General features: G+C 35.1%; 1 protein-coding gene and 1 pseudogene across 2 annotated transcripts in view; one reads left to right on the top strand and one right to left on the bottom strand.

Moving 5' to 3' along the window:
• Nulp1 (Nuclear localized protein 1) overlaps positions 1 to 21,815 on the top strand; it is an 86,537-nt gene that overhangs the window by 52,469 nt on the left and 12,253 nt on the right. For both annotated transcript variants that reach the window (XM_089095398.1, XM_089095399.1), the window contains exon 9: positions 2,205 to 2,392. In XM_089095398.1, coding sequence (XP_088951524.1) covers positions 2,205 to 2,392 — 188 coding nt within the window. The remainder of the gene's footprint in view (positions 1 to 2,204; positions 2,393 to 21,815) is intronic.
• LOC148947727 (uncharacterized) lies at positions 14,843 to 20,000 on the bottom strand (annotated as a pseudogene).

Genomic DNA, 21,815 nt, shown 5'->3' on the forward strand with positions numbered 1-21,815 from the left:
TGCATAGGCCTAAAGTCTTAGCTGAATTTCATCAGTTTGAGAGTAGACTTTGGAAAGGTTTGTTTTGGTTGTTGATTCTCCATCGCCTTACTGCATGTGTGCCCCACAGTTTTGAACTTCCTTCTATAAAATTTGATGTTGAATCTACAACGTTTTCACTTGTTATTTATACTTTGATCTACTTCTTCGTAAACGGTTGAAAATACCTGAAAGACGCCTGGGGGACGGCCCAGGCAGATATAACAGCGATCATACTGGCTAGCTGTTCTATCTTTTGAACTTAAATAATTTAATTTAAATTTTTTATTTCCCTTGATACTTTTTCTATCATCATTTCATAAAAGAAATCAAAGGGCAAATAATGGGCAAAAAGAGTGCAAATCCAATGAAAAAAAAGAGTGCATTTCATACGAAAAGTGTGCAAGTTTGAGCAACCCTGCTCTTACTAGGTTGATAGCTACCGCTGCAACCCTGATTTTTCGCATAACTGATCAAAAATTTAGCGTTAAGACTCTGCCTAGATATATACCTGATTATAAACACGAAATAACCTACGACTTTTTCTTCTTTGGAATAGAAAGAGACAAACCTTAAAGAATCAGGCAACTAACCAAGTCCATTTTATGCAATGGTTTGTTCTTTTAATGATCGTCTTTTAATATAATGAACTATGCAGATCCTTTATGTAAAACCCTTTATGTATATCGGTCCTTTATCTATTTCTATAAAAAAAAAATTATATACCCCCAGGGCATAACTTACAACGCTTTCTCTTAGGACTGTGGGAGGTTGTCATTCACAAAGACATAATTTCTTGATCTTTCAACTACGCTGAACAAAATGGGTATCTCAAAATTGGAATTGGATGTGTTTGGGGAAATGATGGGCGTGGGGGGGTTGCCCTCCAATCACTTTTGACTATTCAAAAGGTTACTATTCCTTTAAATTTTCATTCTAATGAGCTCCTTTCGAAGTTTCTACGACAACTCCTTCTATACGAAATGCCTTGGTCTAAAAAAAAAAAAAAATAAATAAATACATTATGCCTACATCACTCTTTACTTAGGTAGCATTGTTGTGCTGCCTATGATACTATAGGCTAGAATTCCTACTTTGCTGTAATAATTTTCAATTACTATATGCCCTGGTTTGTTTTTTACTCAGTTTTAGCCAATTCTACAACCATGGTACCGATCAAACTTAAATAATGCCGAGTTATAATGAACTATATCAATCCTTTATATAATAATACTTAAATACATGGGATACAGTTTGTTCCTTATTATAAACTTACTAGTTTGTCGCTACCACTGCAACTCTGATTATCCAATCAGAACATATATGTGTTGCATCATCATGAATATGATAGTTTATTTTAATTTAACAGTTATTATGGGTTAGAGTTAATTTTTTACTATAACAACTTTTCAAAAGATGTTTTTGTTATAGAATATTTCCAAAAGATAAGTTTGTTGCATCATCATACTTACGATGATTGATTTTAATATTTCAGTTATTATGGGCTAGAGTTCGTTCTTTATTGTAAAATTGACAAATCAAATTTTTTTTTAAAACCCTAAAAAAATTATTGAATTTTATGCAACCATATCTACATGCTTTTTATAATGTTCAAAATACTTTTTTGATCTTCGTATATTAGTTACGTTTGCTACTCCAGTGTTATACAAAAATGCAGTTTTTCGTAAAAAAATGATGCTATTTTAAAAATTATTTTTGTTAATTACAAAAAGTTTTTAAATTCACAAATTTCCGGGTAATTAAAAGTTTTAATATCCGGGTTGCAGCTACCGCTGGACCCGGGATATAAAATTGATCAAAATTTACTTTTCCATGTGACGAAGAAAAACATTGGTCATTGAATAATTTTCTTTTTACGTTAATTTGATCTACTCCATGCTAAAATATTCTAAAGAACGCTCATTTTTACCCAAAAGTAAAAAAAAAAAACAAGAAAAAAGCTGGATATTCTTAACCAGACAATAGGTTTATAAAAGGGAACCAACAATGCAACTTTTGTATGATTTTGAAGGCTTTAGCCTCTGAACAAGTCGTACATCCAGGACAAGAGAAGTCTATGACAGAGAGGCAAATAGGCTGATTTTCATTTGAAAAGTGGCATATTTAACTCCAAGGTTGAGGATCTGCAAGAGAAATTACTTGGTTATAAATATCTTTATTTCTAGACGGTAGCTGATGGGATTTTGATGTTTGACCCTTTGCCACCAAAAGATAGCCTCCCAAACTATGCCACAAATCGTGTCAGTAGCGTCTCGGTTCCGGCATATGACTCTAGCATATTGTCTGTTTTTCTGCGGTCATTGATGCCTGATTACCGTCCAGATGCCCCACCTCGAGCCAGTCAACAGGAAGAGTGAGTTGAAGCTTGAATTTACATGGGCTATGAATTGAAAAGATAAATAAAATCTAGTTTTCCCAAATGAAAGTGAGGACCCGCATTGAAAATTAAAATGAACCAAAATTATCCTGTATATTAGAAGATTGACCCTTACTCTTACTCTAAAGTGTTACTAGTACTTAACTAAGAGCTTTTTTTTAATGTCACAAATATAACCATTAAGCACCTGTAAGTATTTTATATCGATTGCCTTTCAAAACATTTGAACAGAAAATTATGTTGTTTAAAGCAAATACAAATCAATAGCTCTTCCATTCTCGAGGCACTATGAAAAAAAAAACTTTTCATTGCATTACTCTTGTGGTAGAGCATTTGTTCTTAAAAATTTTTGGGAAAGAGTTAAACTTCAGTATAAGAGGTGGAATGCTTGGGAGGGGGGGGGGGCAGCCCTCATTTACATTGTAATTCCTGTTTGTTTAATTTTTCAATGTTGTCTTTTTATTACATTAAAAAAACAAAAGAAAAAACTAGTTTTGAAAACTTAATTCCTTATCGTTTTCAGTTTGATTCCTAAATCCCCTCAAATTCCCGTCATACACTAATGCTTCTACAAAAAGTGTCGCATTTAGTTGTATGCATATTTTAAATTACAATCGAGTTTTCTTAAATAATTGGGAATTGAAACTCTACTCCTTGAGTCCTTACACTTCATCTCAACTTTTTGTTACATTTCTATGTTAAAGAAAAATTAACGTTTCCCATTTAAAACTATCACTTCCACAATAAGAGGAGAGTTGTAGCCACCTCAGTCCCAAGTTCCACTAACACTGATGAACACTGTATGTGTGTGTGTGTGTGTTTGTGTGTGTGTGTGTGTGTGTGTGTGTGTGTGTGTTGTATGTGTGTGTTTGTGTGTGTTTGTGTTTGGTTGTGTGTTTCTGTGTGTGTGTTTGCGTGTTTGTGTGTTTGAGTGTGTGTGTCTGTGTGTGTGTGTTTTCTTTTGTTTTTGTGGGTGGTTTTGAGTTTTTTTTTTTCTTTGTGTTTTTTTGTGTGTATGTGTTTTTGTGTTTGTTTGTGTTTGTATGTGTGTGTGTGTGTCCGTGTATTTGTTTGTGTGTGTGTTTGTGTGTGTGTTTGTGTTTTTGTGTGATTGTGTGTGTTTTTGTTTGTGTGTTTGTTTTTATGTGTGTGTTTGTTTGTTTGTGATTTTGTTTGTTTGTTTGTTTTTGTTTGTGTGTTTTTGTTTGTTTGTGTGTTTGTTTTTTATTGTTTTTTTTTTTGTGTGTATGTGTGTGTTTTTGTGTGTTTGTGTTTGTGCGTATGTTTTTGTGTGTGAGTTTTTGTCTGTGTAGGTTTGTGTTTGTGTGTGTGTGTTTGTGTTTGTGTGTGTGTGTGTTTTTGTGTTATTTTGTGTTTTTGTGTGTTTTTGTTCTTGTTCTTGTGTGTTTGTGTGTGTGTGTGTTTGTGTGTGTGTGTGTTTGTTTGTGTGTGTGTTTTCTTGTGTGTTTGTGTGTGTGTGTGTGTTTGTGTGTGTATGTGTGTGTTTGTGTGTGTGTGTGTGTTTGTGTGTGTGTGTGTTTTTGTGTGTGTGTGTTTGTGTGTGTTTGTGTTTGTGTTTTTTTTTTTTTGTGTTTTTTTGTGTTTACAACACTGTTCAAATGGTTGTTGTGTATTACACCGAACACAGTTGAGAATCGCCCAAATAAAAATATTACATAACATAACATCAAAATAACCATGAAATAACATCAATATAACATAACAGCAATAGCCATCAAACAACATTAACATAACATCACCACCATAACATAACATAACCATGAAACAACATCAACATAACATAATAACAATAGCCATCAATTAAAATTAACATAACATAACCAACATAACATCAACATAACATAACCATGAAACAACGTCAACATAAAATAACAATATAACATAACATCAAAATAACCATGAAACAATATCAGCATAACATAACCCTCAAACAACATAATATAACAAACATAACATAGCATCAACATAACATCAACATAACATAACAACAATAACCATGAAACAACATCAACATAACATAACAACACTAGCCATCATACAACATTAACCTAACATAACAACAATAACCATATAACAACATCAACATAACATAAGAACAATAGCCATAAAAACATTAACATAACATATCTTTAATTAACACAATGCTTGTCTTGTTGTATGATGGGGGGACTGTCCGCTTCCTTATATTAACACTATAAAGGAGTACTGTGCGCTTCCTTTAATTAACACTATAAAGGAGTACTGTCCGCTTGTATGGTGGGGGGACTGTGCGCTTCCTTATATTATAGCTACATGGGGGGACACCCCGCTTGTATATATTATAGCTACATGGGGGACACCCCCGTTGAATAGATTGACCTATCACTACTTTTATCAAACATTCGTTATCTCGAACTGTAAGGAGCGAGTCGACATGATAGTAACCGAAAATCTAAAAAAAGGAATTTGGTAATGAATAATACATCAAACGAATGTTTTTTTTTATGCTGATTCCAAAAATACAAAGTTCACTAAGTTTAATGTTACTCATCAAAAGCTATGAGCCTGAGAAAATTTGCCGGATTTTCGAAAAAGTGGGGAAGTGCCTCCAAAAATCAAGCGATCTTAATGAAAAGCACACCGTCAGATTCAGCATATCACAGAACCCTACTACAGAGGTTTCTAGCTCCTATGTACAAAAATGTGGATTTTGTATTTTTTTACCAGAAGAAAGATCGTGTATGTGTTTTTATTTGTTGTTTCTTTATTATTATTATCATTATTTCCGAGGGTAGCCGTATCAAACCGACAGTGCTAGCAGGTCTGGAAAAGGCTAGTTCGAAAGAAATCAAAAGTTCTAGTCCTCTTTTCAACCAAAAAGATGGGAGGGAAACTAGCCCCCCTCTTACGCCCCTTTTTTCCTCAAAGACACCCGATCAAAATTTTGAGATATCCATCTAATTCAGCATAGTAGAAAGGTCCATTAACTATGCCTCTGGGGATGAAATAACCCCCCAGAGCCCCTAGAGAAAGGGCTGAAAGTTGTGGAATTTGCTTTATATATAATATTCGTTATTTATAGATGTACAAAATTTGGGGAGAAGGAGTTTTCTCGCGGGTATTTTCCACGGGGAGAATTTTCTACGTGAAGGAAAATTTCCTGGGGGAATTTTACGCGGTGGAATTTCATGGCATGACTGGAAAAATGTTCAGAAAATATATTTAAAAAACAAGCTTTTTCAACTGAAACTAAGGAGCAACATTAAAACTTAAAACTAACAGAAATTATTCCGTGTATGAGCTGCCCCTGCCTCATCCTTCGCTCTTCACGCTAAAGTTTGAATTTCTGTCCCAATTTTTATAAGAATGACTCCTAAAACACCAGGGCCATTGAATTTGAATAAAAAGTACTTTTAAAGAACTTTAAGAATTCATCGTAAAGAGCGAGGGATAAGGAAGGGGCAGAACCCCTCATACACGGAATAATTTCTGCTTGCTTTAAGTTTTAATATTGATCATTAGTTTCAGTTAAAAAAAAAACTTTTTAAATTCACTAAAATTCATTTTAAGTGAAAAAGCACAAGTTCTTCATTAGCACGATTACCGTTCCTCTTTACTTTCCAGAAAAGTTGTTGTATGCCAATTTGCTGCGCAAAGATGCGCTCAGTGCAAAAGATAAATATCAATTCTTTTTCAAGTTTTATGAATTAGAAATGTCAAGAACTTGGTCTGCTTTGTGCCAAAATAATTTTTTTGCGGTAATAAATGGAGAAATGCCACGTTGCTGTGGTGCAGTCTATTTCGTTGCTTAAAACACTATTTAGATATTTTCATTTTCGTTCAAACGAGCCCTCTTCTGACATTCTACGATTATTGACTCGGTACAATCAACCTTGGAACCAAAAGACATACGTCAGTAAACCCAGTCCTGTAAACCCTTTACCTCTAATTCAGGGTTTTTGACGATGACGATTCCAATGCTTTTTCAGTTTTCTAATCCACCTTAATCCAGAAATGAATATCCAGTAGTGGCATTTTTGATGCCCCATGGTACTCAAACGTAGTGCTACATCTGCCAATTTACAAAACCTGCGTAAAATTGTGATCTTTTATTCGTTTCTCTACGATCATCCTTTCAACAAGATGACGCTATGGGGTAAAATAAATAATAATAAGAAATACATCAGCGCAATCCATTCAAAACTGTGATTTTTTTGCTGTTCAAGGTAAAGAATTTTTAATCTTCAGCAGCGGATTTTTGACAAAGGCAGTTTCAATGGTGCACATTTTATTCCAATTTTTGCTTCATTTTTGAGGGGTTTTAGGCTCTTTTTTAAAATTCCCACAAGTGTCTTCTCGTAATTACAGCTTACTGTTCAAATGAATCCGAATGAAAATTACCAATTTAAAGATGTTTCTAAATGGGAAATATTGGTCACTAGATATAGTCCCGTGTTCAACAAGTTTATTGCAATTGATTTTTTTTTTTTTTTTTTTTTTTTTTTTTTTTTTTTTTTTTTTTTAGTGTTCAACAGCCAATTACAGTTATTAAATTGTGTACTTATTGATAATAAAATAAGCTACAAGTCATTGTTTTACAGATAGAGAATTCTTGGATTTGCTCTTAGAATTTTAAATGCAAAGGTTTTACTACCCAGAAAGAGATGTATTGCCGCATTATCATTCTGACTACGGTTATTTGTTCAGAGGGGCAATATTTTCTAAACAAAAATGGTATTTGTATCGAGGATGATAAAAAGTAGGGCCGTAATTTGTCAGCTACTGTAGTGGTACCCGGAGAGTTTCACCCCCCCCCCCCCGAACATTCCCCCCAGAAAAATTCTCCCCACATTTAAAACTGAGCAGCCAAAGGGAAATTAATCCAATTAAGAAGAATGAAGAAAAGAAGGGACTCTATAATATTCTACCTATATTACAAAATACATGTAGAATATACGGTGTAGAATCAAACAGTTCGTGGTTATGAAGTGTAACCAAGGAGCTACTCGGGCCAATAACAATCGAAACTATAAAAAACGGAGTTTTGATTACAGTTAATACATCAAAAGAATTGGCTTTTTATGCTGATTGCAAATATACAAAGGTCATTCAGTTGAATGCTATACGTCAAACGCTACGATCCTGAGAAAATTTACCTGATTTTCGAAAAACTGGAAAAACGTCCCCAAAAAGGCAAGTGATTTTAATGAAAATCATACCATTAAATCTAGGTTATTAGAGAACCTTACTTTTGAGGTTTCAAGCTCCTATCTGCAAAAATGTAAAATCTTGTAAAAAAAAAAGTTGCCAGAAGAAAGATCACGGATGCGTTTTTTTTTTTTTTATGGTTTCCCAGGAGTGACCCTATCGAACCAATGGTCCCAGAAAAAAAGAAGAGGGTTCACTCAAACGGAAATCGAAAGTTTTAGAGCCTTTTAAAGTGACCAAAAAGACTGTGCCACGGGAAAGTGTCGTTTTCTGCCATTTTGTGGCACCAAAATACGATTCTGCCCCATTTAGGACCAAGTTGCTATCGATTAAAAATTCTAAAGTAGCCAATCGATTTAAAAGCATAAAAAAATACATATTGCTTCTCAGTTGAGGAAGAGGTAATGGCGCACGGTTTGAATTGTTCCTGAAAAGTCATGTAGTCCATGTAATTAAACGTACTTTGGACGGGAAAATCTCCTCATGTGCGCCTAGTGGACAATCCCCAATGCTGTTTGTGAACAGGACTAATGACTTTTGGAAAACTTTCTTTGCTAAGCTATTGCTTGCTTATTTGGAATAATGAGCTATTTCAGCTTTAAAGCTGCTTGGTCCTGACATATTTAACTCCTTGTTATTTATATTAAATTAGAAAAAAAGTACCCATAAAGGTTATTTTAGATGAGAAAACCTTATGGTGTACGCCTAGAAGACGCGTTCTTGATCTCAAGGGCTGAACTGGTATCATGTACTAAAGTTATCTGCTGAGGCGTCACACATGGAGTAAGGCGGAGACTCCTACCCCAATGTTTAAGGCAAATCGGATAAAAAATTTGAACCGGTAAAATAGTGCTGCAAAGCCCCGCTACTTTACTGGTGTTTCAGAGGCAACGCTGTAGCGTTGCCTATAGTAAAGGCCATACGGCTCCAATGTTTTATTATTATTAAATAAAAAAAACAAGTTTTTTAAACTGAAAGTAAGGAGCGACATTAAAACTTAAAACGAACAGAAATTATTCTGTATATGAAGGGGGCTGTCCCCTCCTCAATGTCTCGCTCTTTACGCTAAAGTTTTTTATTGTTTTAAAAAAATAAAGTTGTGAGACAGAGTCAAACTTTAGCGTAAAGAGCGAGGCATTGAGGAGGGGACAGCCCCGTTCATATACGGAATAATTTCTGTTCGTTTTAAGTATTAATGTCGCTCCTTACTTTCAGTTTAAAAAAGTTGTTTTTTTTATTTAATTTCTGATCGTTTTTTAGTTAATACAGCTTTTATTTTGGCTCACTGTCATTGAATAAGCAAACAAAATTTGTATACAAATTTTACTCTTCCTTTGCTAAGCGGCTGTCTCAAACTTTAGTTCTGACGTAATTTAAAAAGTAACTTGCGTAACAAATGTCTATGTTTGTATATTTTTCTTTTGGCAAAAATACTCAGTTGCAGATTTTTGTAGGAATGAGCTTGAAACCTATGTTATAGGATTTTCTGATACGCTGAATCTGACGGTGTGATTTTCATTAAAAATTTTTCACTTTTAGGGGATGTTTCCCCCCTCTTTAAAAAAATCAGGTGAGTTTTCTGAGGCTCGTAGCATTTTATGAGTAATAATAAAATTAATAAAATTCATATATTTATAATAAGCATTTTTTTTTTTTTTTTGGAAAAAAAATTTCTTTTGATACATTTATTGTATCTTTTTTTACCCATTTTTCTTTTTTTAACCCTTCTTTTTTTAAAATTATTTACATCAAATTTGCGTTTTTTAAAGTTTCGAGTAATTTTGATCCTTTTCGCTTGTTTTTTTTTTATTGTTTTTTTTTTATAACTTATTTTGTATTGATTATATGAGTGGGTTCTCACCGAATTCAATACCACGCTCTTTAAGTTAAAAGTTAAAAAAAATTTAAATTAACACACCCCTGAATCACAAAGGCCGTTTAATTAGAATAGATAACTCTTTTGAAAGCACAAAAAAAACTGTAGCGTAAAGAGTGAAGTATTGACTTGGGGGAGAACCCCCTTATATACGTAAAAATTTCTGTTCATTTTAAGTTCTAATGTTGCTTCTTACTTTCAGTTGAAAGTACTTGTTTTTTTTTATTTAATTTCTGATCGTTTTTTAAATAATGCTTGGAAATCTGGCACTCATTTCATAGAAATTTTCCTTACCCCAAAGATACATCCTCCACGGAAAGATTTTCCTGAGTAATCCACTCCTCCAGCCCCCTCCTCCCCACCAGAAAAAAATTCTTCCTGAAAATGTCTGTATACCTCCCAATAACCAAAACAATATGTAAGCAATAGGCAAAGTTCACATTTTGCAACACGTCCCCTGGGAACTGTGGGGGATTAAGTCATCGTAAAATACATATTTATTAGGTTTTCGACTATGCTAAACACAATGCCTATCTCAAAATTTTAATTGGGTGACTTTGATAAAAAAATGAGCATGGGAGGGGGCCTAGTTGCCCTTTATTTTTTTGGTCACTTAAAAAGGGCACTAGAACATTTAATTTCCGTTCCAATGAGCCCTCTTACGATATTCTAGGACCACTGGGTCAATACGATTACCCCTGAAAAAAAAACAAAAAAAAAACAAATAAACACGCACCCGTGATCTTTCTTCTGGCAAAAAATGCAAAATTCCACATTTTTGTAGATAGGAGCTTGAAACCTCTGCAGTAGGGTTATCTGATACACTGAATCTGATGGTGTGAATTTCATTAAGGTTCTATAACTTTTAGGGGGTCTTCCCCTTTTTTTCGAAAATCAGCCAACTTTTCTCAGGCGCGTCACTTTTGATGGGTAAAATTAAACGTGATGAAACTTATTTATTTGAAATCAGAATTAAAATCTAATTCTTTTGATGTATTGACTGATATAAAAATTCCGTTTTTTAGAGTTTCGGTTACCATTGATCGGGGACACTCCTTACTTACAGTTCGTTGCCACGAACTGTTTGATTATTTTTTTTTCCCAGAGGCACTTCATACGGAAGGGGTCGTCGTAGAAACTTCAAAGGGGGCTCATTCGATTGGAAATCGAGAGTTCTAGTGCCCTTTATAGTAGTCGAAAATGATTGGAGGGCAACTAGCCCCCCCCCCCACGCCCATCATTCCCCCAAACACATCCAATCAAAATTTTGATATAGACATTTTGTTCAGCGTAGTTGATTTCTTGATAGAAAATATATTTTTGAGGAGGACACTCCCCCACAACCCTCAGGGCAAGGGTTTTAAGTTATGCTCTGGGGACATATAGGGTTTTTATAGAAGGTGTTGTCATAGAAACTTCAAAAAAGGCTCATTCGATTGGAAATTCAAAGGGCTAGTGCCCTTTTTAATAGTTAAAAGTGATTGGAGGGCAGCTAGCCCCCCCCCCACGCCCATCATTTCTCCAAACACATCCAATCAAAATTTTGAGATAGCCATTTTGTTCCGCGTAGTTGGTTTTCAGATAGAAGATATGTTTTTGAGGAGGACACTCCCCCGCAACCCTCAAGGCAAGGGTTTTAAGTTATACCCTGGGGGCATATAAGGTTTTTATAGAAGGCGGTGTCATAGAAACTTCAAAAAAGGTTCATTCAACTGGAAATTCAAAGGGCTAGTGCCCTTTTAACAGTCGAAAGTGATTTGAGGGCAACTACCCTCCCCCCCTCTCACGCCCACCTTTTCCCCAAACACATCCGATCAAAATTTTGAGACAGCCATTTTATTAAACGTAGTTTTAAGTTATGGAAATTAGGTCTTTGAGAATGACAACTCCTCCCCAGCCCTCAGGGTAAGGTTTTTAATTTAAGGATTCTCCGAATCCTTCATATTATTTTTTATGGAAGGGATACTCGTATAAACTTTAAAGAGGGCTCATTTGATTGGAAATTGAATGTTCTTGTTCACTTTTGAAGAGTCAAAAGACATTGGAGGGCAACTAGCCCTCCCCCCCCCACGCATCAGATAAAAATTTTGAGATAGACATTTTGTTAAAATAGTTCAAAGTTCTGATAACAAAAAACATCGACACAACCCACCAGGGTCCAGGGCTAGACGCTTTAGCTTATGCCCTGGGGGCATATAAACAATCAAAAAACCGTTAAACAAACAATAAATGCAAACAAACATAACAAAGATATTAATGTAAATTAATAAATAAATTTAGTTTTTTAAATTAATTTTCTTATGTTACTAAGTTTTACACAATAGAAAACTAAAGGTCATAAAGGCAATAAGGTTTCGATGTTTTATTTTATTTTTTTACTTGTGCACTAAGATTAGTGAAAACAGGGCCACCAACGGGAAGGTTGTGCACAGTCAGTTCCGTCCGCCTACCCTTTAGGATTAAACCCGACCCTCTAATATCCTCCCATTTGTAGCGCAAAAGTGATGATAGCCTTATATAGTGCTTGTTAATTGTTATCTATTTTGTAAAGTTATTTTAGTTTTTTTAATTAATTTTTTTCTGTTACTAAGTTTTAGACAATAGAAAACAAAAGTTCAAAAAGACCATAAGGCTTTAATGTTTTATTGGGTCTTTTTCTAAAAACTCCTCATTTTGTTGTGTACAGCCAGCCCTGTCCACCTACCCCTTAGCATTCAACCCGACGCCCTGATATCCTCCCATTTCTAGTGCAATTGGGAGGATAGGTCTGTCCAACCCCGTAATATCCTCGCATTTTCAGCGTAAATGGGACGATATCTCCAAGTAACATTTATGGAGGGTTATCTCTTGTGTGAAATGATTTTAAAGTTTATTAAGTTTATTTTCTTTTACTAATACTCTTAGTTTTAAACAAAAAAGAACCAAATGTCGCATAGGCAATAAGGTTGTGGTGCTATATTGCTTTTCAGTTGTACAATAACATTAGGGAAAACAGAGCTAGCAATGACAAGGTTGTGCATAGCCAGCCCTATATACCCAGACCTCACCAATAAGAATGACCCCCTCCTTCTTTTTGTAGCGCAATTGGGAGGATAGCGCTATATACTGCAACGATTATATAATTCTCTCTAGACACTAAAAGAATTTTTTCTGTTTGTAGATTTTGCTTCCATATAAAAGGATTCTTCATTGCCATAAAGGCAATAAGGTTTCGATGTTTTATTGTTTTTTTAGTTGTGCAATAATATCAGTGAAAACAGGACCACTATGTAGAAAGCTGTGCACATTCAGTCCTGTCCACCCACCACTTTGCACTAAACCCGACCCACTTCCCTCCTGTGTTGCGTAAAGGAGAGGATTGCTCTATACACTGCTTTTTAATAGTTATGTCTTTTGTATAGTTGTTTTAGTTTTTTTTAATTAATTTTTTTTCTGTTACTAAGTTTTAGACAATAGAAAACCAAAGGTCATAAGGACCATAAGACTTTAATGTTTTATTTGGTTTTTTGCAAAAGCTCCTCATTTTGATGTGCACAGCCAACCCCACTCACCTATCCCTTAGCATTAAACCTGACCCCCTAATATCCTCCCATTTGCAGCGCAAATGGGAGGATAGGTTTATATACTGCAACGATTATATAATTCTTTCTAGATTCTAAAATAATTTTTTCTGTTTGTAGATTTTGCCTCCATATAAAAGGATTTCCTTATTGCCATAAAGGCAATAAGGTTTCGATATTGTATTGTTTTTAGTTTTGCAATAAGATCAGTAAAAACAGGGCCACCAACTGGAAGGTTTTGCACAGCCAACCCCGTCCACCCACACCTTAACATTAACCCCGACCCCCTAATATCCTCCCATTTGTTGCGCAAATGGGAGGATAGCTCTATATACTGCTTGTTAATGGTTATTTCTTATGTAGTTATTTTAGCTTTTTTTAATTAATTTTTTTCTGTTACTAAGTTTTAGACCATAGAAAACCAAAGGTCATAAAGGTCATTAGGCTTTAATGTTTTATTGGGCCTTCTTCTAAGAACTCCTCATTCTCAAAAAAAAAGCTCATTCGACTAGTTATCACGTACCCTTTTAAGAGTCAAAAATTTGAGAGGGCACCCCCCCCCCCCCCTTACACCTTTTGTCCTCAAATGGACCAGATCAAACTTGGAATAGCTATTTAAGTTCAATATACTTCTAAGGCAAAATAATTACTGTACCATATAAGGTTTTTTAATGAAGAAAATAGGGCATGTTTGATCCTGGATCTTCTGGATGCGCTGCTAGTTGTGTATAAATGCAGTGTTTCGTGAAAACAGTGCTCCAATGTAAAGGTTTTACACAGCTAACCCTGTCCGCCCCCTAGCATCAAACCTGACCCCTTAATATCCTCCCACTAACAGCGCATGTAAATATGTATCTTTGAGTCCCATAGCCTGTGAATGGTTATCTCTTGTGTAAAGTTATTTTAATTTATTTTTGCAGAAAACAGTGCATGTTTGATCCTGGATCTTCTGGATGCGCTGCTAGTTGTGTATAAATGCACTGAGATTCGTGAAGACAGGGCTCCAATTTAAAGGTTTTACACAGCCAGCCCTGTCCACCCCCTAGCATCAAACTCTACCCCTTAATATCCTCCCACTAACAGCGCATGTAAATTTGTGTTTGTGAGTCCCATAGCTCTATAGACTTCTTGTCCATGGTTATCACCTATATAAATTAATTATGATATCCTCCCATGGTTATATAGTTGTCTCTTGTGTAAGGTTATTTTAGTTTATTTTAGCTGAAAATAGGGCATGTTTGATCCTGGATCTTCTGGATGCGCTGCTAGTTGTGCATAAATGCACTGAGATTCGTGAAAACAGTGCTCCAATGTAAAGGTTTTACACAGCCAACCCTGTCCGCCCCCCAGCATCAAACCCGACCCCTTAATATCCTCCCCTAACAGCGCAGATAAATTTGTGTCTGTGAGTCCCATAGCTCTACAGACTTATTGTCCATGGGTATCACCTAAATGAATTATCAAATTAATTATGATATCCTCCCATGGTTATGGGAGGAATGGTTATCTCTTGTGTAAAGTTATTTTAGTTTGTTTTAGCAGAAAATAGGGCATGTTTGATCCTGGATCTTCTGGATGCGCTCCTGGTTGTGTATAAATGCACTGAGATTCATGAAAACAGTGCTCCAATGTAATGGTTTTACACAGCCAACCCTGTCCGTCCCCTAGCATCGACCCCAACCCCTTAATATCCTCCCACTAACATCGCCTCTAAATGTGTTTGTGAGTTTCATAGCTCTATAGACTTCTTGTCCAGGGTTATCACCTATATAAATTATCAAATTAATTATGATATCCTCCCATTTGCAGCGCAAATGGGAGGATAGGTCTGTCCAACCCCATAATATCCTCGAATTTGCAGCGCAAATGGGAGGATAGCTCTATATACTGCTTGTATGTGAGTCCCATAGCTCTATAGGCTTCTTGTCCATGGCTATCTTGGACAAGAAGTCTATGGTTGTCCAATGTGAGTCCCATATCTCTATAGACTTCTTGTCCATGGTTATCACCTATCTAAGTTTGTTTAATTAATTGTTACTTATCCTTTCAGCTCATATAATGGAGGCAGCTAGGTTATAATATTTGTATAAAAATTAATTATGATTTATTTGAATATGAAGTAGAAATAGGATTCATTTAAATCAAAATATAGCTTATGATAAAACTTCAAAGAGTTGACATTTTTCATATTTTTAATAGAAAACAAAAGTCGAATCAAGTTACAGCCATATTTGAAAGAACCAGAGAAAGAGTATTTAAAAGAATAGGACTAAATTTACACATAAAATAAGTTTTTACTTGTCATTCTGCTGTTAAAAGGATGTCCTCTCCTCACAGGAAATCCTTTTATACGGGGGCAAAATCTACAAACAGAAAAAGTTCTTTCAGTATTTACTCTGACTCTAATTTTTCAAATTTTAATTACAAGTTTTGAATAACAAAACAGGGAGACTGAGATCTTTCATCTATTTTTACTTCACAAAAGAATATATAACAGCAATATTAGATGAAAGATCAAAACAGAAAGTTAAATACATTTCACAAAATTCTGTAAAAAATATTGTAAAAAAAATGACTTTTACTACAATCTTAAACGAAATAAAATTTAAAAACATTATATTTTAGAATAAATTACAAAAAAAAAATAAATGTGACAGAAATTTGTAAGTAGTAACTCTTTCAAAATGTTATTCCTTTCCAAGAAGAACATTAGCTAGGCTAAAGGCTATAAGTGGTATGCTTCCTTTAAAATGGTACTCCTTTCCAAGAATGATATTAACTAGGCTACAGATAGCAAGGCTATAAAAATATGTATGAAAAAAAAATCTAAAATTTATAAGTCATATAATTCCTTCACAATGTTATTCCTTTCCAAGACTGCATGTAAATAAGATTCATGTTTCTAGCTATCTGAAGTTCCCTTTCGCATCGCGTTATTTTTAACCCCTAAATAAACTATTCTCATGTCACTTGCTGCTTGTATTGCTATGATTGATTAGAATGACAAAATAATGAAATTAGTATAATTGGCAAGCATCCAACTATGCAGTATATTACAAATTGGAAAGTATAAACATGAATGTATTCCTCTCCTGTCATGTTGTCTTCTTGTCAAAAAGAATCCTTAGTATGGAGTCTATAAAAATTAACAGTAATTTTTTTAAAGTGTAGATATTCAGTATAAATATTGAGTATATACAAAGGCTATCAAGAATAAGATAAATGGTCGGTGAAATAACATTTATTACAATTGTAAGATTTTGTTATTTGAAACCTCTCGCTTGTGGTTTGCTTCGAAATAATGCATTTTTAAAGTGAATAATAAAAGTAGCTTTATAATACTTACGATCGTTCCTAGAATTACACCCTCTGGATAGCCTGAGATAAAAGGATCTGAGTTTTAATTGCTTTATGGACAGCAATTAAAAATGTGAAAGTGATTTCTATTTTACCTTAATCATAAAAATGGGTATAACTAGTGTAATCTTAAGCCATGGGGTATTTAAATTCATCCAGTGTATGTAGCTTAAACTACGTGGTAATCGATCTAATCCACTCTTTATGGTAATTCAATCTTTGAAGCATCCGTATCGTTTTGAATTCACACGACATAAGCATTACAGCTATGCCAACGTCCCTGTAATCCATTTCAGTAAACGAAGAAATAGCCACTCTCAACCTCAAGACTGGTTGAACCGCTTATTGGCAATCATGAAATATTTACAACACTTTTTTTTACCTTACTTTCGAACATTATATAGTTCTTGTATTCCTAAGGTCTCTAGTAATTTATTTTTCGCCCTAGTCTAATCTAATATGTAGTAACTAATATAATATCTAATATCGATTTTTAGGAATACTTTTCAAGAATGAGAATCCATTGCAGATGCACCAGCGTCCCTCAAGTGTTCGTCTGTACACAAAGTAATGACCACAATCAAACGTTTTACTAACATGAATTGTGGCAGCAATAATCTTGTACATTTGTGTTGACTTAGAAAATTCGTTGTAACTTGTGCCTTTAATATTACACTCATCCGTGGTTTCAATACAAATTGAGTCCACATCGATCTCTATGATCTTTCTACAGTTTTTGTGCATCATTGTTCTTCGATCCAAATTTATTGCAAGGAACTGGCTTGTTTTGGTAAATACTGTTTTCAGTGTCAGATTGTGTTGATACGGACATTTTCTGCCCACTTTGTGTGGGTTTAATACTCTATGAAACGGAATGTCCGTGCTATGAAGTTCTTCTTCTTACGCAGGTGCATCCGTGTTAAGATCCCCTGGAACTAGAAAGAAGCAACCTTTTACGTCTGTGAATGTGTCCCCAATTTGAGTCCAATTACAGGTCTACCACACCCAAAACTTTATATTCTTGAAATGGACTTTATCACTTAGTGCACTTTCATTGATTACTGGATTTGCGATGGTGTTCTCATAGTCAATTCTTTCAAATAGAGCCTCCCAAAATTCGCATAATGACTGCTGCCTCTGCTCTGAAAAACCATATTGACTTGGAAGTAAGCTCCTAAGCATCTTGGTTGATTCCTTCTTTTGAAGAGATGACAATGCAAGACGTTCAATTTCTTTTGAAACTGGGCCTTTCAAATGAGCAAACATGTCAAAGAGTACTTCGTGCATGCTAAAGAGACACTGAACAGCCGAGTTCGCATAACACGAAACGTTATCAAGATTATTTAGCCCTGTCCTGCTTCGTCCAATTCCTGACTTCTAAAGACCATGTAAACTGTCTTGGTTTTTAGCACGTTTAGGAGACAACACTTCCTTAACGCTTATTCTTATTTCACTGTTTTTATGCTCTTGGATTCTTACACTTGTTTCTCCGTGTTTCGGGGGTCTTTCAGGTGTCGTCTCTTTGCAAACCATTGAATGCTTAGGTTTGTCAAAAAGACAGAGATCTGGTCTGTATTTACTTCTTAGACGGTTATATTCTGTGATTGCCTCACTGTCGGCAAATTTTTTTTTTTATCCAATTCTACAAGATATAACCCAGCACTACTTGTTACTCTTGACAAGGCAACATAAATCATTTCTGGTCCAAAAAATATGTTTCCAGCATCAACTATAGCACACTCTGAGCTAAGGCCTTGTGACTTATGGATCGTAATAGCAAAAGCTAGCTGTAGTGGAAACTGTCTTCTAGTGTAATAGATTTGTTTTAACGCTTCAAATCTCACAGGTTCACGGGATATTTCAAATATGTATTTTTGTCCAGTAAGTTGTATAGTGATACTACCAATTTCACCATTTGGTAGACTTGTAAATCCCTGGACATATCCCATTGACCCATTAAATAATCCTTTCTCATCAGCAATATTTTTTTGGAGCATAACTTTTGCCCCAGTGCACAACACCAGATTCTTTGATGCGCAACCAGTAAGTTCAATGTCATCTTCGAAACGAATGACATTCTTCTCTGCTTCTTCCTCAATTCGCTTATCTTTAACGACCGAGGAAAGTTGGTCAATTGCAATTAGAGTCAGTAAATTTGAGCTGGTGTTTTGTAAAAGTATTGTATTCACTAGTTTACAATCATCATTTGTGGGCATAAGAATAACAGGATACTTTCCTTCATTAACCAGTCGTAGATATCAATCTTAAACTTCTTCAGGGATAGCTCTTAAGTCCTTACCAAAGTTTCTTGCATCTAGATTATGAAGTTGGGTCTCTTCAAACTTTCCAACTCGAATGTTTGCTAGAGTTTCTCCATACACTTTGTCTGTTTTTTGTCTCATGTTGATAGTCAGTTCATCATAATCAAACTCCTTCCATAGTTCAAATGTACCAATGAAAGCATCGCGATTTCAAATTTCAAGACGCGTCAGAGAAGCATATGGTGGATTTGCTAAAACTGGTCGTAGTTGAAGAAGATCACCGAAGAGAACACAGTTACTATTTACCATTGAAAGATTGTTTGACATGATCTCTGTAAGACGCAAGTGAATATACATTATCATTAATGACGAAACCATGCTTACCTCGTCAATGATAAACAGACGTGTTCGCGACAATGTTTTCCTTAGTGTAAGCAACTGTTCAGTGTAAAGAGGAGTATATTTTGCCGTTGTTTGCTTGTCCACAGGCAAACTTAGACATCGATGTATTGTTACACCTTTTATGCTGCTAGCTGCAAGTCCTGTTTGGGCCATAACGACCACTGGGCAGATTTCTTTTCTAAATTGGTTACAAAGCATTCAAAGGTTACAATAACATCAATGACTAGTGATTTTCCCGTTCCTCCAAATCCTGAAACGAACATTTTGAGTGATTTTCGAGTGTTTCCACCATTGATGATAGCCAAGACTTTGTCAACTATTCTTCTTTGATCAATATTCAGTGATTTGTAGTCTGATTGTAACTGACCCATTGTGTCAAACTCCCAAATCTGTCTGTTTGCTGCTTTCAGGTCCTCCATTGCATCAGCAGCTCTGTCAATTACTTCTCCTTGTATTGCGTTATTGGAATCATCTATTTCTTCAAAAATTGTAGTCTCATTGTCAATTTGATTATTATGAATTACTTTAGCTCTCTCTCGGACTTTCTCTTCAAATTCTTTGTCAATTTTGAATTTGAACACCAGTTTCTCGTGATAGTTCATCAATTCTGGATATTTTTCAACTTCAATACAGTATGTTTCAAAACTGGTTAGGCCACTAACTATAATGTCACTTTCTTTTCTCCATGGTTTAAAAAGTTTGAGAAGCATGGTATAATAAAGTTAATTATTATCTTCAGATTAGAGGGGATTAACTTTTTTGTTCTTAATGATGTAAGGTCTGTGGATTCACTTTCTTAAGTAGAATGAACCATTTTTCAGTCTCATAATCTCATCCTTTCCTTATTTTTCACGTTCACACCAACTAAGCAGTTTCTTTAAATTGATATTTTCAGAACTGTCTTGTCTTTTTGTATGCATATCAGATGCCCAGTGGGCGACAAATAAATCTGAGCTTTCTGGGTCTTTTTAAGCAAGTTCTTCTATTTCCTTATAGGTTTTCAGTGTCCTTTTCAATTCTGTTGGCTTTGATAAATCGACAAATCTAAATTGTCTTGAGCAGCTATACAGTTTAGAACCAAGAAGCCTATCAGCTGCTTCAATGGCACCAACTTGACATGTTTTCAGTGAGTTTAGTAAATAAGACCAAGCTTTTTGACCAAGGGATTTAAGGGATTTGTTAATTTCTTCCCATATACTGTCAACATCAGAACTTTCTGCCTTCGTCATGTAATTTGTGATATAATACGGTAGTTTTGAACCAATGTGAGCAATATACTGAACGTCAACATTGGATAAATTTGCCATTAATAATGAGTGGCTGTAGTCATTAACGTAGCGCTCAGTGTCTTTACGTAGAAGGTCGTATATTCTCTTTTGTGGTTTTTTGCGGTTTGATCCGTGAGCTAAGCAGTCAATGATGTCATGCATCTCCGTCTTTTTCTTTTAAAGGACGTGGAAATCCAAATCTACAGTAACTGATCCATTTTTGGTTTCTTTTGAATTTTCGCTGGCAGTATTTGTTGCATCGATGTATTTGATGATCGGCAACTAATTTGTGGGGTGTTGGACTTGTTAACTTATCTGGAAGTTCACAAGTGATAATACTGTCTGGATATTTGACCAATTCTTCGATTGACGACGTTCCAATAACATGCACATTTTCTATCCAAAGAATACAGTGCACATGGGGTGCTCTGTAGGTCCTCTTGTTTGATAATCTATTCGGCAAAAATAATCCTTTACTTTTCCAATTCAAGGTTCGTCCTTCGCGTATATTAGTTCGTTAAGGATCGTTCTCCATTTCTGTTGAAAATACAAATATACGAAAAGAGAATCCATAGAAGTCAATTCTCCTGCAGTCATCTTATCTATGCCTGGCATATTTTTGTTTATTTCTCGTAAATGTTTGATAAATTCTGGATAATACCATACTGCACAAGAAAGAGTAATGAATAGCGTTGGTGGACCCTCTTGCTCTATCATTGCCCTTACATTACCAGTAAGTGCCTGAAAATATTGGCGCGAACCTCTGATTCTGGATTGTAGAGAAAATATTGAAGACTCCATATCTCCATCTCGATTTTTGAGACGATCCATAAAATCGCGAGCGTTTTGGTTAGGTCGTACAGTGTGCAGCATGTGACCAATGCTATTACAGAAATGTGAAAGTTCTTGAACTTGAAAGTTATGGAATAAGTATTGTATATCTTGACGGAACTGTGGATGTCTACTTAGAAGATGGTATTTCATATAATCAGAATTCCTAATATAAAATTGGTGGGTTATGTCTCTCATATAGTTTTTTCCGTTGGGAAAAAGATTAGGGAATGCCGTAACATCAATTCTTTCTTGAAACAAATCTTCACCTATACCAACCAGTTTTCATTTGAAGTTGATCGCAGTCGACCTTCTTATTTTTCTGGAAGTCTTCTATGAAGTCTTTTGGGACTGATCCGTCTAGTGGCTGTATTGAAAAATGTTCAACCAAGTTAGATCTCGCGTCATTAGAAAATTTTTCTAAAATAGCACCTTCCGGTATATTATGTGGGTTTTCTTGACCTTCTTCTTTTTCCAATAGGCGATTTTTAAATACTTGATCCAATTCTTCGATTGTGAACGCATATATTTTTTTATACAAATAATTGTGGTCTTTCAACCAAAGAAGGACGCTGTGTATCTCCCTCAAATCAATCAGAGTAAACCAAACGTTTATTTTGTAGGTAGCTTGACCGT

Source organism: Artemia sp. Qi Xiang Cuo, chromosome 10 (assembly GCF_049724085.1).
Source record: "Artemia sp. Qi Xiang Cuo chromosome 10, ASM4972408v1, whole genome shotgun sequence".
Lineage (NCBI taxonomy): Eukaryota > Metazoa > Arthropoda > Branchiopoda > Anostraca > Artemiidae > Artemia > Artemia sp. Qi Xiang Cuo.